We start from the raw sequence: 15,065 nt of genomic DNA, 5'->3' as shown, positions 1-15,065 counted from the left end.
AAATTTCAGCTGTACCGGCAGGTAGCATTAGACAGTCCCCAGAGGGCTGAGGTTCAGTATTTTCTCAAACAGGTACAATTTGCTCTGTCTCGAATGATCACTGTACCATCAAACCAATCATTAGTAACCTGAAGATGCAAATTGGTAGGTGTAGTTTTATTGTTCGAAGCACATGTCCTATCTAAAAAAATGTCCTCTGGGATAAATTACACCTATTTGGAGCTTTCTCTTCCACTCACTGCACACATGCACATATATATATATCACCTCCACACCCCGCCTTGCTCTCACTTTGGCCCCAAAGGCTGAGGTGTTAAGGATTAAATCTGAACATTGCCAAGGATATGCTGGTATAAGAAGGTCACTGGTCAATTTATACAAGGCTGCCTCTCTCTGAGGGTCTCTTTTAAGGTTTCAGTCACATTTTGCGGAAACATAGCTCTGGCTCACAAACGATCCTCTGTGCTTTCGTGGAAATTCTCATGTTATTTTATTGACAAGCAAAGCAGGACGGAAACGATGGATTTTCAGCCGCCACCGAATTTTTCCCACAGTCAAAAAGGGGATTAAAACAAATCATTAAGAAAGCATTTAGCTTTATATGGTAAACTACCCTTTTATTGTCATGTTTTATTGGCCTGTCACGGTTTCTGCCTGCCTGCAGACATCGCTGCCCACTATGTAAGGATTTTTAGGAAATCAGAGCGATTAGAGTTTCCCTCATTCCTTGCTGTGATATTGACATACTGCACAGCAGGCAGAGGAGTTCACACCTGAAACTGTTTCAAAATACAGGACACATTCGTCAACATTTGCACACAGATTCATGAATTCATAAAGTATGATGGCACATAGGGAATAGCTAAAACACCTCAGCGGTACTAATAGAAAAGCCCACACAAAGTCACAGACATTCACAGACACAAAGGAATTAATGATCACAGCAGTGTTGTCCTTTGCTATGTTAACCTCATCACTCTCTGTTAGAGAAACGCCTCTGCATGTAAAATCATATAGACCCTAGAGATCGGGTCAGCCATCTAGTTCTTAGAGTCCACCAAAGTCTGAACTGATCCACTGAATTTAAAATCAGGTGATTTTAAATGTTTGACTGTTCATTTGAAAGGTCTCTTTACTTCCTAACATCAGTTGGAGAGAAAACTGGGCGCTGATTCCCTGTGGAGCTCCCGTGCCTACTGACGAGTTGCCTGAGTGGGTGTCCTCTGCCACGTAATCATCCAATAGGAGGTATAGCATCTCCAACGGGACATATGCCCAGGGTTTTCCCTACGTGCTGGTAAAACAGAAAGAGGCATTTGCACGAAGGGAGAAACCTCATCGACCATTAACCAGCCGATTTTTTCCCCCGATTCTTACATCTCTGATCGCCTGACAGTTCAAAGAGTAGGACTGCTGCAACCTCCAGCCTGGACCATTCAATTTTTGTAATTAAAAACAAGATATTTTACACAAGAATGACAGCTGCTTAAAAATTATGGGCAGTGCTGCAACTTAACAAAACAATCTGTCTTTTCACTCTGTGTGGGAGTTTTGGGAAGGCTCTCTCTGTGTGTCTTATACAACACACAGACCAACCAAATGTTAGCTCCTCTCACTCAGGATTTCTACACGGAGGCGTAAATCCAAAAGCGCAAATATAATGAGACATCAACCATCCATGGCCTTAGGGAGAGCTGAGATTTATTCATAACACCACCAGGGCATAATTGGACATAACCCACCAATTACTGATTGTTTATTAAAGCTTAATTCACATTCAATGAGCAAATAGTTCTAATAATCAGCCAACAATGTTGTTCATTTATGATGTTGTAAACTGATATTGTAGGCACAAATATACGTTGTCCATCTCCACATTGATGGCATTCTTACTTCGACAACACAAATCTAACTTGGTGTCCACTTGCAGGCTCCCTCCAGAGCTGTTAAATACAGCGATGCTCCACTGACACGTTAGAGTCGCACTAGAATACATTAAAATGCAATTCTGCATTCAGCTTGAATTTTGAGTGATATGAAAATACCGATATTTAATATTCCAGAAAAAACTCTTAACAGCTGTGGCAACAATAAGGAATTATTTACAAATTATTTCCCAGCAGAAGCCTTTTAAACCCCCCCTCTAATGATCACCCTCTCAGCACAGCCTCACTGTAACATGAAGAATCTGCTATAATATTCATGTCCTTATTTATGTCTGGCTTTGAGACCACCAGTCAAATGTGGCAGTCTCATCTCGAAATGTCACTACAATTATGAAACTCAGGCCTGGAGACAAATTAATAGCTAGAAAGCATATTTCTTATCACTTGTAATATAACTTATGTTTCTGCGTGTTTTCAAAACACTGAGGAAGCTGGAAGCAGAGGGCACCACGAGATTCCCGCAATAAATCTGAAAAGTTTTAATGCGGCTCTTTTTCAGTGTAAAAAAAAAGCAATATAATAATTATTTGAAAAGAAACTTGTGGCCACATGTTTAACTTTCAAAGCTGAACACAGCTGCATGTCTGTACTACGATGCACTGCATAGGTTGTTGAGCTCACCAAACTCTCGTGGTACGGATATAGAGTAGATGCAGGTCTGTCCAGAGGTGTAGTTTCTTGGGAAATTTGGAGATAAAACAGTCCCTTCTGATCCCGTAGAACGACTTCCACACGGGGCTGGAGATTCAGACGTGTGCACAAACAGATAGCAGTGACAATGAATTCCATACAAGTAAATTCTACTTAAATAGAGTGAGTGATATATGTGGGTTTTTTTTTTACCTTGACAGCTAGGTAATGCCCTGTTCCATCCAGGTCTGCCATCATCACCCATACTGCATGTCAGAGTAGAATAGCCCTGTAAACAGAGAAAAAGATAAATGTAAGAAAACCAGTCCACGTAACTAATTAACCAGCCAACCAACACCCGGTTTGATAAATTTCTACCCGCCCAGCCATTCAACAAACCAATGAACAATCCATCCAGCAACCTAAGAAACAGCTACTCAAATCCCAAAATCCCAAATTCAGTCAACCCCTCAGTCATCCAAGTGGTTGTACCTGCAGTACATATCCTGCTTCACAGTAGAAGGTGACCGTCGAACCCAGCTTATAATCAGATCCCAGCCTGGTCCCATTCAGAACCACACCTGGGTCGAAACAAGATTCCCTCAGCTTGGCTAGATGGAGTAAAGGGAAAAAAAAGTGTGAGTTAGAGAGAACATGAGGCAAAGGAAAAGTGACAGGCACACATGAATAATAGGGCAAATTAATAATAACTAAGTCTCTTGCAATAATCAAATGAGGCAGGCATTCCGTTGGCCTTTGTAACAGTCTGTTTGACTTAGCTGTCTTTGCCAAGATGGAGCAAGAACGATAACTTCATCCCCCGGCTTTTGTGTGCTACATGAACCTTGTAAATTATGGCCTTGGCCCCCCTCCCAAAAGATTAGTGGCCACCCGCATCAACTTAAGACTTAATTTCTCAGTCCATGCAAAATCAGTGTTGACTCTTTTGTGCAAATGAATCAAACTCACACCTCCTTGACAGACTATTTCAACAGACACTGATTCAACGGGCACTTTATGCAGAGAGCAATAATTCTCTTTCATCCTGAATTTAGCATGGTACACATGTATATACACCAAAGTGTGAGTGGTCTTAGTGTGAGGTAAATGGTAAATGGCCTGTATTTGTATAGCGCTTTTACTAGTCCCGCCTAGGGACCCCAAAGCGCTTTACACGTCCAGTCATCCACCCATTCACTCTCACATTCACACACTGGTGGAGGCAAGCTACAGTTGTAGCCACAGCTGCCCTGGGGCAGACTGACAGAAGCGAGGCTGCCATATCGCGCCATCGGCCCTTCTGGCCAACACCAGTAGGCGGTAGGTGAAGTGTCTTGCCCAAGGACACAACGACCGAAACTGTCCGAGCCGGGGCTCGAACCGGCAACCTTCCGATTACAAGGCGAACTCCCAACTCTTGAGCCACGATCGCCCACAGGTAAAAGAAAATATTGCCGTTATATTCTGCTGAAATTGTGTCATCATGAGTTTCTATTATGTTTACTGTGGAAATCTTGGAGTAATTTCCCAAACTGCTTTCTTTATGAAAAACACAAATGACACAAAAAACAACATCAAGCAGAGGCGATTTAAAGATTCAAAATTATTTTTCAACAATCAATAAAAAAAATGGCTATAAAAAAACCCTTGCAGTTGAAATGTTCCAACTTTCCTTGTTTGTATCCTTAAAACAGAGAAGAACATAATAACTTAAGACTGACTCTATATGTAGTGGCCATATTTAAAAGTGATATATAGTTAGGTAAATGTACTGTAGTGTGCAAAAGTCTTAAGCCACTTCCATTTGTGTATATTATTCTATGAAAATCGGATATTGGTGCAGAATTTATTGGAGCATGAAAACATGGAAACATGGTTTGTACGATTCTAACAAGCTTGAAAGTGACCCCAACTATTCTTCAACACAGACCCGACTCTCTTAGGGAAGCTTTCTTGTAATTTCTTTGAGTTGTTCTGAGGAATAGTACTCTTGAAGGACACTTAAAGGCTTTCTGCGGGTGTTGTCTAACTTTTGTTCTCTCCAAGATTTTCCCACTCTGCCTCAATATTGTTGAGGTCTGGGCTCTGGGAGGCCAACCCATGGCTGAAATGCAGCTCCAAACCATGAACCTCCACTGTGTTTTACAGATGACTCTAGGCACTCACTGTTGTATCTTTCTTCTTAGCTTTTCAGCACACATTGATAATGATGCAAATCAAAAATTCACAATAAGACCTGTTGCCACTGATTTTCAGTGCAGGTCTGACATACGCTTGACAGCCACCCTTCCACTGAGACCATTTCTGATCATGCTTTGGCCAGTAGGAGACGGACTAAAGGGCCAGATGCATCTCTCAGGTTCTGTTTCAGGCCTTTGTCCACTTTCCTCAATTTTTAAGGACACACTACAAGACATGTCAAGTTTTCATCAAACAGCCCTTTGAGAATCACCTAGCTGGTGCAAAAATACTATTTTATGCCTGTCAAACTATGTTATCTTTGGCATTTTTCATAGATTTACCTAAATAAAAGTAAAATACAAAAAAATGAGAGGTGACCCAAGACTATTGCACGGTATTATAAACTATTAAATGTTGCAGGAAAAAAATGCACTCCTTTCTCTTCTTTAAATGTGATTATACTTCAAATTTCTTTGCCTATTACACTTTATCAAAATTTGCCTGTGTTATTAATATGACCTCTGTGAGAATGCAAAGTGTAGTTTTAGGTGCTGCCTGATTCAGTAAGAATTCAATTTAAATGAGAGATGTGGTACTGTTAGCAGACCATTATACCTTTGTATTCCAGGTGAAATCCAGTGTAAGAAACCGATCCATCACTACGGAATGCTAAAAGCATTGTATTTGAACTGCTCTCTATCCGCTCTGGGAGTTTGCTGTCCTGGAAGCTACCAATGAGAGGACTGTTGCTATCCGGACCGTCATAGATATACAGGAAATCATAGTTTGGCTCAATGTTGAAACTAAAGGTAGAGGAAGACAGAGACAAATAAGGAAGAGAAAGAAAGTCAACAAAAATTCAAGGACAAAGTATCCACCATGAATTCAGTGGTTTTTAGAGTTGCTTTGTTTGTGATTCGTACCACAAAGCAAGCACAGCTTTTGAAAGCGGTGAAAGCTCAATAGATTTTCAAAGCACTTAAAGGCAGAAGTTCCCACTTCTTGAAAAAAAGTCATAATTTTACACGGTTTTCAATCTTGCACAAAGCAAAAACAAGGTTGATTATTTCACTTTACCTGCAGGAAAAATACCCTAAAAATTGTAATAATCACCAAGCTAATACAAAAGAGTATTTTGGTCTGTTGCTCCAACACTTTGTCCAAATTGAAATGATTGCCAGAAAATTTAGTATTAGAACTTACTGCCAGCAAAAAAGGATATCCAGGTTTTCAGTCTTCAAATGGAGCCAGCTCAGCTTGGACAGGCTTTTAGTCTACTGTCATTCCATTTCACATTTCACTCGGCAGTAACATTTGTCTAGTAAAGAGGTTTTAAAAAGCTCAATCGAGCTGAACTGGAAAGTAGCATTGTAGGTTACCTGATGAAGGCCAGTGACAGGACGTAGTCTGGGTTGACAGCAATGAGCCAGTCACAATCTTTTGAGTGAGGGTAAGGATGCGGGTAGTTCGGAGAGAGTATAAATCCATTGGAGCCTGTTAGATTCCCTCCACAAGGAGCTAAAGTGGGAACACAGGTCAAGATTGACATCCATTTTGACAAAGCCTTGAAATGTCATAACATTTAAATATTCTCTCAAGCTCAACCATACAGAATAAAAAGCTCTTTGTGTACCATGCAACAGAGTGTGGAGAAAACTGCTACTGAATGAAAAGCTTCATTAAAAAGCAGAAGAATGAAAATATGTGAATAGAAAAAAGCGTGCCCTTTTTTATACAGCTCTCCTTTAAGTCAAAGACACATGTGTCCTTGAGTGAGACAATACCTCCAGCTGTATATGCAGTACATTTATTGTGCGTCCCTATAGAATATATGAAAGTTGGAGTGTTCACCTATACAGACAGGTGGGCTGGGCTGCCAGTAGTATCTGTTATCCACTTGTATACAGGTTATTTTGTCGTCCCCCTGGAGCTCGTATCCTGGGTCACACTGAAAGGACACTGAATCCCCCGGCTCACGGCCATCTCCACTACGACTGCCATTCATTGGTACTCCTGGGTCCCTGCAGGCTGTAGCTACTGAGCCTGGACAGATAGGGGATAGGAACAAAGCAGGGAATAGAGGAGAAAGAGGGGAACAATTACAGAAAACTGTGTCACACCAGGTATCGAATGCTTTAATCCAATGCATAAAAACAGCACCACTTCAACTAACTAATGGGTTTTACGTAAGTTAATTTTGTTCCAGTTAGGTGAAGGTCTTTGAAGCAGCATAATTCTATAGCTTTTTATTCCCTTTATTATCAATGGAACTACCCATTGAAGAGCATAGACACAACAACAGTAGTCTAAATGATACCTATCTGTTATATTTTATATCTTTCTGGTTAGATTTAATTTCATCACTTACTAGAAAACTGTATGGCAAATCCAGACTTGCTGATGTAAAAGTCAGTCTCAAACTGAACCGTCACTGTGTTCAGTGTCGAGTGGATTCCTTCAGGGAGCAGAGACCCACTGAGCTCTGCCAAAGACATTTCATTCTCAGGTGGCCCATCCCAAACCTTCAGCATGTCATGGCTGGCTTCAGTGTCAAAGGCCAGAAACTGGAGGCTGTAAAATAAGAATAAAGTTCAATTAAAGCAAGAATATGTTTCACTTCACACATGAGTTTACACTATGCTTAACGTATCGATCAAAAGCCTTAATGCGATCATCTGTACCTCACAATATTTCCCGAGTCCACCTCGATGGTCCAGGTGCAGCGAAGGTTATTGTCGTATGGGAAAGGGTATCCGGGGGAAAGGATCCTCCCTGATGACTCACCCTTAAAACGACCCCCACACTCCGCTACAGGGATAAAACGTCACACACACTTATTTTAAAACAAACTGTAAACATCTCTTTGATTAGCGCCTTTGTGACAACATTACAAATCACCGCAGCCCAACCGATGGCCAGTTGATGTGTGTGTATGTGCGCTGTGACAAGCCAACCATTTATCTGTCTGTGGCAATTGTTTGTCAAGGCAATCAGATCCAGTAGGTGCACCTCAGAGGCCACTGATTAAACGATCACCAAGGAGACAAATGGATAAAGAAAGAAGCTAACTCTTATCCGCTGAGTCTCTCTGCCTTTCTCACTCTATATCACACGCAGGAGATGAAGAGAAGAGGAGAAAAGAGGAGGAAGAAGACACAAAGTGCTGATCCAGCATTCCTCCCTAAAGAAATCACAGCACATTATATAACAGAAAATAATTCCCCCTTCTCTCTTTGTCTCTCTCGGTTATATATTTTCACAATCTTCATCCCCTCTCTGCTTTTCCTCCCTCTCCATGTTCCCCCTCCCTCAGGCTCTCCTCCCTTCATCACTGGAATATATTATCTCGGGTAATCTGAGCGATATTAAGAGTTTGGAAGGAGAAAAGACGGAGAAAGAGAGAGGGAGAGGGAAAGAGCGAGAGAAAAGGAGAGAACCAAGGGGGTAAAGAAGGAAAACCTGTGAGTAATAAGAAGAAGAAATATAATATTAAGACTGGAGGTTAGATGAGGTCACAGCGTGTCACTGTTAAAATATAAAGTCAGAGCATTTCAGCCAGTAGTTTTATGAGTCTTTCATTATTGATAGTGTGAAGGAGGGAGACTTATTAGTCTGAATCCAAAATCAGAAAGTTCAGAGGCAGCAGTGAAGGGGAAAAAAATGGTCCTAAAACACTGGACTGGCTGTTATGCTTATAGCTCCCATGCAAAGCAGCAACAGCAGCCATTGTATTTGTCACTTTAAATAAGCCTAACATTTGTTTGGGTTTAATTAGAGGATGCAATCATTCAACCATGTGCTAACTGGAAGGAATAACAACACATCTGAATTAAGTTCAAATAATATTCAAATCACAGCGTTTTAGGTATTACATTCCAGTACACTGATAAATATGTGAGTGTGTGTTTATTTTCCAAGCGAGACAAGCCCGAAACTGCATAGCCAGTGAAAGACTACGGTCGACTTCTCGATATCAATACTTCGGACTGTCGTTTTGCATCAGTTTGAAACCTTGGAAAATGAATTAAAAAGGCGACGATGGCATAATTGAGTATTAAGCAATGTGTCGATACTAAGTGGGGAGTTTGCTCCACAGAATGCTTTTAAACAAAGCCAAATCAAATTGAATAAAATGAGTTTATGACGAAATTCTCAACAGAGTGTTTGTCGCTTAGCTCTTCATGTGCCGAGAGTTGCCTGGAGGTTATGTGTGCTTTATGTCAGGGCATGTCTGAGTACATAACACAGCACTGGGAGAATATAAGGGCAGCCGCCAGGAATGGAAAGAAAATCTGCCACTGCAGAAGAGGTAGTGCATCAGTTAGGCCGAGGGATTCCAGGTGGTATAATGTCGAATAAATAGGCTTTTCATTGGGACTTTAAAACTACAACAGCGTGTGATATCCAGGGAAAATCAAGAAAGGTGATTCTACAGGAAATTGGCCCCCATCTGTTTTCCTTGCAGATAACTGAATTAACATCCTGCAATCAAATGTTGCATAAAGCTGCAAGTCACTTTCTAATCTATTACAGAACAAACCTGGTATAATTATGCTTCCTGATACCTAAAGGTGTGTGTGTGTGTGTTAGCTGAATTCTAGATAAATAGCCATTCCAGCTAAAGAACACAATACACAGACGTAAAGAATTTCTAATTACATTGACGTTTATTCACTGGAAAGATCCTGCTCTGATTTTTTATTGAAATGATACCAACACACTTTTCATCTATCGCGTAACTCTGAATCTATTCAAGTAAGTGCTGTGGAACACACACTACACAGCATTAAATGCAACAAGATCAATTTAAATCTAAGAAATAAAATTACCTCTCCCTCCCAAGCTTATTAAAGAATGTTATTCAAGGTCGGAAACACAATGCATCTGTGCAGGACTCTGCGTGCCTTCAAAAATCTCTGTGTGTGTTTGCGTGTTTTCATCAGACCTTTTTTCAGAGTGTTATTGGCTTCAGATACTAAAGGACGTACCTATACAAGAAGGCAGAGGGTTATCCCAGGCTCTCCTTTCACCCGTCATGCACTTCAGCGTAGAAGCCCCATGTAGAGTGTAACCAGGCTCACATCTATATGTGATACTGCTCCCAGAAAAATGACCTTGGTCGTTGACCTTGAAGCCAAACTGAGGCACGCCTGGGTCTTCACAATGAGACAACTCAAAACCTAGAAAGAGTCATAAAAAAGACAAAAGAGCTTCACAGTACGTACTTTTTAAAATACTCACTAAGGGATATCCAAGGCCCACAAGAGAAACAGAATTAGTTTTATTTAGATGCGCAGCAATATTTCCTTAATATCTGGCTCACTCAAGGATTCTGTTTATGACCATGCTGATATCACAGATCCTGTTAAGCTCTCATCCCGTTTTAATAACAAAACTGAAAAAGATACATGAGACATAGCATTATTAGGAATGATACTGGAGCGTGTATACACCTTATCCAATTTAATGTTGTTTTTCACAGTCAGTGTAAGCTCAGTTTCCATGGTAATATTTGGAAAATTTGTTCGCAGTTTTGGAGAGCGAGATATGAATAGGTATATAAATAGCTTATCCTTATAAGACCATAACCGGGATTTGATCTACGGCATTACCTGGAAGACGAGGTGCACCGGGATTTGAGTTATCTCCTGGCAGACTGCTGTAGGTGCATGTCTAAATCCTTAAAAAAATGGCTATTTGGAAAGCTATACTTACTATTGAGCAACAATAGCACATTTGTCATCATCCTGACGTGAAGTGTGAACAGTTTTCCTATCTAAAATTGTTCTCTCTTTGTTAGATATGTATAAGGAAGCAAACCACCATGCATTATTCATTCGACCACATCTCGGGAGTTTTATTGAATTACAGCCTCTATATCAAATGTAACACTAAACAAACAGAGGCAAAGTACTACAATCTCAAAATTGCTGCTGCTAATGTGCTTTGTTTTATATGGCAAAATAACTTCTACCTGGAAAAGTATGAAAACAGCAAAGGTCTAAGTAAGCCATCCTCTGCGCCAACACAGTACACAGACAACACAACTTCAAAGCGAATAATACTAAGCTATCACCCTTCATGACACCATTTAAACAATTAGAATTCCAACTGTGCGTCTAAGAGGGCACTGCCAAATGTGGGTGTGCTTTGGTGAACATCAAAACACACCTTTACCACTTCGTCCTACGCTGAAAGCTTTGTTAATCAAACGGGACATGTTTCTTCTGATCGTTTCAGTGGGAAAATTTACTTCTGTGATCCATCCATCCGTTTAGAGTTAAACTGTTCTAGTGAGCTTGTTCGATTTATCAGAAATCAGCAGTTGTCATGAGGCATCTAACTGGTTAATAATTTGAGACATACTGCTAAAATGTATTTACATCTGCCCCAGATAATCCCAAAAAAAAATCAAAGATTAGACAAAGATACTGGCAGAATCGATACAAAATGTGCTTTTTAAATGATGACTAATTTATTTATTAAGCAAAAATTTTCAAACCTGCCTGGCCTTGTGTGAAAATGTAATTGTCTGCTAAACCTAATAAGTTAATAACTGGTCATATCACCTTTGGCAGCACCACGTACAATAAGGCATTTGTGATAACTGGCAGTGAGCCTTGAAACTTGACCCGCTCCTCTTTGCAGAATTGTTTTAATTCAGACAAGCATGAACAGCCTGTTTAAGGTCATGTCAAAGAATCTCAATCTGACTCAAGTCTTATGCCACTCTAAAACTCCCATTTCATGAACTCTGACCTTAACTGAGGCAAGTGGAACCTGAAGTTCTTTACATGTTGTTCTTTTGGGTTCTTTTGTCATCTGAATGAATCTTCAAAGAAGTGTTGGAGAAACAGATTAGGCCTTAGCTCTATACTAAACAGTGGTGTTCACTGCTAACTTACTTGAGTACACCAATTTGAATCCTTCTCCTGTGTTTTCCACATTGCTGTAGAATTCCAACCAGAGGTGGTTTGAAGTGGAAATGAGCGTCAGACCCAACATGGATGATCCAGTAAATGCTCCGAGAACATGGGCTGTGTTGTCTTTACCGTCATAAATCTGGAACAACAGCAAAATGCACACCGGATGCATCACATGCAGCATGAACTAATTTAATTCATTTATTTTTGCTGTGTTTGACACTGATATCTGGCAAGAGCAATGACCACATATGCATATGTGTGAGTGAGTTTACTTTGAGTATATCGCCTTGGGCAAGATGAAAGGTTCTTGCAGAAATGTTGATTCCTTTCCCAGCTTGAACCTGAGGTCAACATCAAATCAAAATGAGCACTAATGACCCACATAGCAGGTGACAAACCCTCATAAAGGTTTGAAGACTGGTAATACATTTGTCATCTCTTAAACACATGCAATGATCAATACCATTATTTTTCTCAATAAAAACTCATGTCATGTATATTCTGGAACGTTAAGATCGGTCACCTGGATGCTGTAGATGCACTCGTGGTTGTTATCGTAGTTCATTGGGTAGTTTGGAGAGAGCAGTATCCCTTCATTATTCATGACTGAAGAACCACACTCCGCTGAAGACAGAGGACAGAAAGGAGACAATTAAAAAATGCACAATATTGAGACATTGGTTTAATTCTTAAGAGGCTTATAATGATGTGGAGTGGTCATGTGAACAAGCTTTTGTTGTGCCGCAAATTGACCTGCATTTAAAGCTTTAATGATAAACAAAAGCTATGTTTTGCAGCTTACTAAAGAGGCTTGTGGCTTTTTAAAGCCGTTTGGTCCTACCAGATAAACGTTTTTGCCCATTGTCTGTGCAGCTAGGGGGAACGCAGGCTATGCTCAGAGTAATAATCAGTCAAATTCCTTTTTTCTTAATATAAATGAAAAAATATTTTAACTAAAGGCTGTAGCAATTTTTAAAAAATCCCCTTATATCAGTTAATGCAAATGATAAGATTGCAAACTTCACCTGAAGTTACCTATTCTTTGCACTTCTTACTCGTGCCCTCCATGTACAGTATCTATGTCCCTTTCCTCTCTTTTTCATTCCCTCTCCCTAACGTCTCTGTGTCTCCACTGGTGTAATGGTCGTATTACAGCTGCCATATCGTCAATAAATCACACCGCTATAGTTTCCATTTAGAAAATTACCTCTTCACCCTCTCTCTCTCTTTCCTCTTTAACTTCCTCCCTCTTGCGCTCTCTCTACTCTATGAATAGTGCCTCCTTTGCTCCCCTTTACTTCAATCAACTTTCCTTTTCCACTTCTCCTGAGTTTTCATTCTCTTCCATCTCTTGTTTCCTCTTTTTATTTTTTACTCCCGCTTCTGATGGCATCCAGAAATAATAAAAAAGTAGAAAAAAAAACAAGACAAAAGAACATTGGATTTCTCAAACTGCAAAGAAACATCTCTGGAAGCTCTCCAACTCTTTCATGGGGGAAAAAAATGCTGTAAAGAATTAAAAAGAGCCACTCAGAAAACCACAAACACAGACCACCAAAGTTATACTTCATGCCTGCATAGCATATCTCTCAGTTAATTAAAATAACAAAAAAACCCACCCTAACTATTGTGTGCTTAGTAAAAAGTTATTTTATAGCCAAAACATAAGAAAAAGCCTACTGTTGGTCCTCTAATCTTTCCTTCTTCCTCCGTTCTTCAACTGTGATGTGTACCATCATGCAGCAATGCAACACAATACGCAGAAACTAAATATAGCAAACTGCACTACACCCCAGAACAGCGGCACACAACATCACTCCCACCTTTCTGCATTATAAGTCTTGTCACGCTGATGAAAGAACGAAGGAACCAAAGCCGTGTATAATGGCGCTGAGAACATCATGCAAAGCTGAAAATTAGATTGGAGAGTAAAATCTACTCACACGTAGCCTAAAATTAAAAAGTCGTATAGTGTTGCTGCTTTTTACTAGAATTGGATTGGTCTGGCTTTCTTTGTAATTTCTCAAAAATATTATGTGTAAGATAACTAATTCTATGAGCAAGTGCAGAAATGTAGAGTCTCTTTCGCTATGTGCTTTTTACTGCTGTCACTTGTAGATACTACTAACTGTACCCAAATCAAATCTTACTTTACACACTTCTGGCCTGAATTCCCTGAGGTTAACTGTACATGATAATGATTCCCACTGATAAACTTGTGCTTTAAATGAGACTTATCCTATCTATTTAAGAGCAGGCGGTAGTAATTCTCTGGAGGAAAGGTAGCAATTGAGAGGAAAGTGCCTTGATCAAAGACAATCTCCTGTGTATTTCTTATACACCCAGAATAGCTCAAACCCAACACAGATGCAGGCAAAAAGCACGATATTTCCGTATTTCTTCTTCTTTTTAATCAGTGTGATTGCTTTCATCTTCCATTATTAGCCCAAACAAATTAGGCTTAAATGCATTTTCCTTGACAAAAAATGTGCATGTGTGACATCCAAGATATGAACTGCTTGTTTTTATTCTATGTTTTTAAAACCTAGTGAGGAAGTCATTATTTTGCCTTTAAACCAATTGCTCATTTGTGCATTGATTAATTATTAAAAAAATTATACAGCCTTGCATAGAAACACATTTTCCAGTCCACAGGTGAAGGACTTTTTATTCGAATAAGCATATGTTTAGTGCCACTCTGAGTATACATTTTAATAATAAAACCACCATTCTCCTTTTTTTCATGCATTCAAACACTGGGCTTTTACTTCACATTGTAGTATATGCTACTTTTTGTTTGCTGTGTGTGTTACTGGCATAGCGCTACAGTTACACTGAGTTGGATTAGTGTTCAATATGGTGCATAAACCTACTGTAAATCTGATTGCATGTTTATCACATCGTAAAAGCCTTTCTCAGTCTGTGTTCTGACTTCGAAGATGTTTGTCTCAAAGATTTTATATAGTGTGTATATCTTAATATTGTTTTCTGTCTACCTTTATGACTTCAGTTTATTGAACAAGTATTAAAGTATCGGGGGGAAAATTACAACTTTTTCCAGTATATAAAAAAATCTGTATTATTTCAGATAATGTCCTTGCCAGTAAATTTCAAAATTATAAAAGGTGATAAAGCAATGTGAACAGGACATAAATGTCAGCCTGCTAGGGACTCCTAGAGAAATATCTCTGGCATTTTCTGCTCATCCACTAATTGGAAATTGGCTGATACAAACGCTGTTCTCTGAAGTACCATTAAGTTTGGACTGACCGTTTAATATTTATTTTTTGGAACAGTTGAACATAAAGGATGTTTCTGTAGCTACAGCCAGAGGTCAATTATAATTTTCACTTCAAAGGTGGAAGAACAAAGACCACACATT

General features: G+C 39.6%; 1 protein-coding gene across 6 annotated transcripts in view; it reads right to left on the bottom strand.

The window, feature by feature from the left end:
• Positions 1–15,065, bottom strand: part of csmd3b (CUB and Sushi multiple domains 3b) — a 382,687-nt gene that overhangs the window by 62,987 nt on the left and 304,635 nt on the right. For all 6 annotated transcript variants that reach the window (XM_085147502.1, XM_085147500.1, XM_085147498.1 and 3 more), the window contains 12 exons: positions 12,207–12,307; positions 11,956–12,024; positions 11,663–11,819; positions 9,746–9,937; positions 7,439–7,565; positions 7,126–7,328; positions 6,609–6,800; positions 6,137–6,275; positions 5,373–5,560; positions 3,069–3,187; positions 2,790–2,865; positions 2,568–2,684 (listed from right to left, as the gene is read on the bottom strand). In XM_085147502.1, the coding sequence (XP_085003628.1) occupies positions 2,568–2,684; positions 2,790–2,865; positions 3,069–3,187; positions 5,373–5,560; positions 6,137–6,275; positions 6,609–6,800; positions 7,126–7,328; positions 7,439–7,565; positions 9,746–9,937; positions 11,663–11,819; positions 11,956–12,024; positions 12,207–12,307 (1,680 nt within the window). The remainder of the gene's footprint in view (positions 1–2,567; positions 2,685–2,789; positions 2,866–3,068; positions 3,188–5,372; positions 5,561–6,136; positions 6,276–6,608; positions 6,801–7,125; positions 7,329–7,438; positions 7,566–9,745; positions 9,938–11,662; positions 11,820–11,955; positions 12,025–12,206; positions 12,308–15,065) is intronic.

The sequence above is a fragment of the Neolamprologus multifasciatus genome, chromosome 22 (genome assembly GCF_963576455.1).
Source record: "Neolamprologus multifasciatus chromosome 22, fNeoMul1.2, whole genome shotgun sequence".
Lineage (NCBI taxonomy): Eukaryota > Metazoa > Chordata > Actinopteri > Cichliformes > Cichlidae > Neolamprologus > Neolamprologus multifasciatus.
This window is presented reverse-complemented; position numbering and strand designations above follow the sequence as displayed.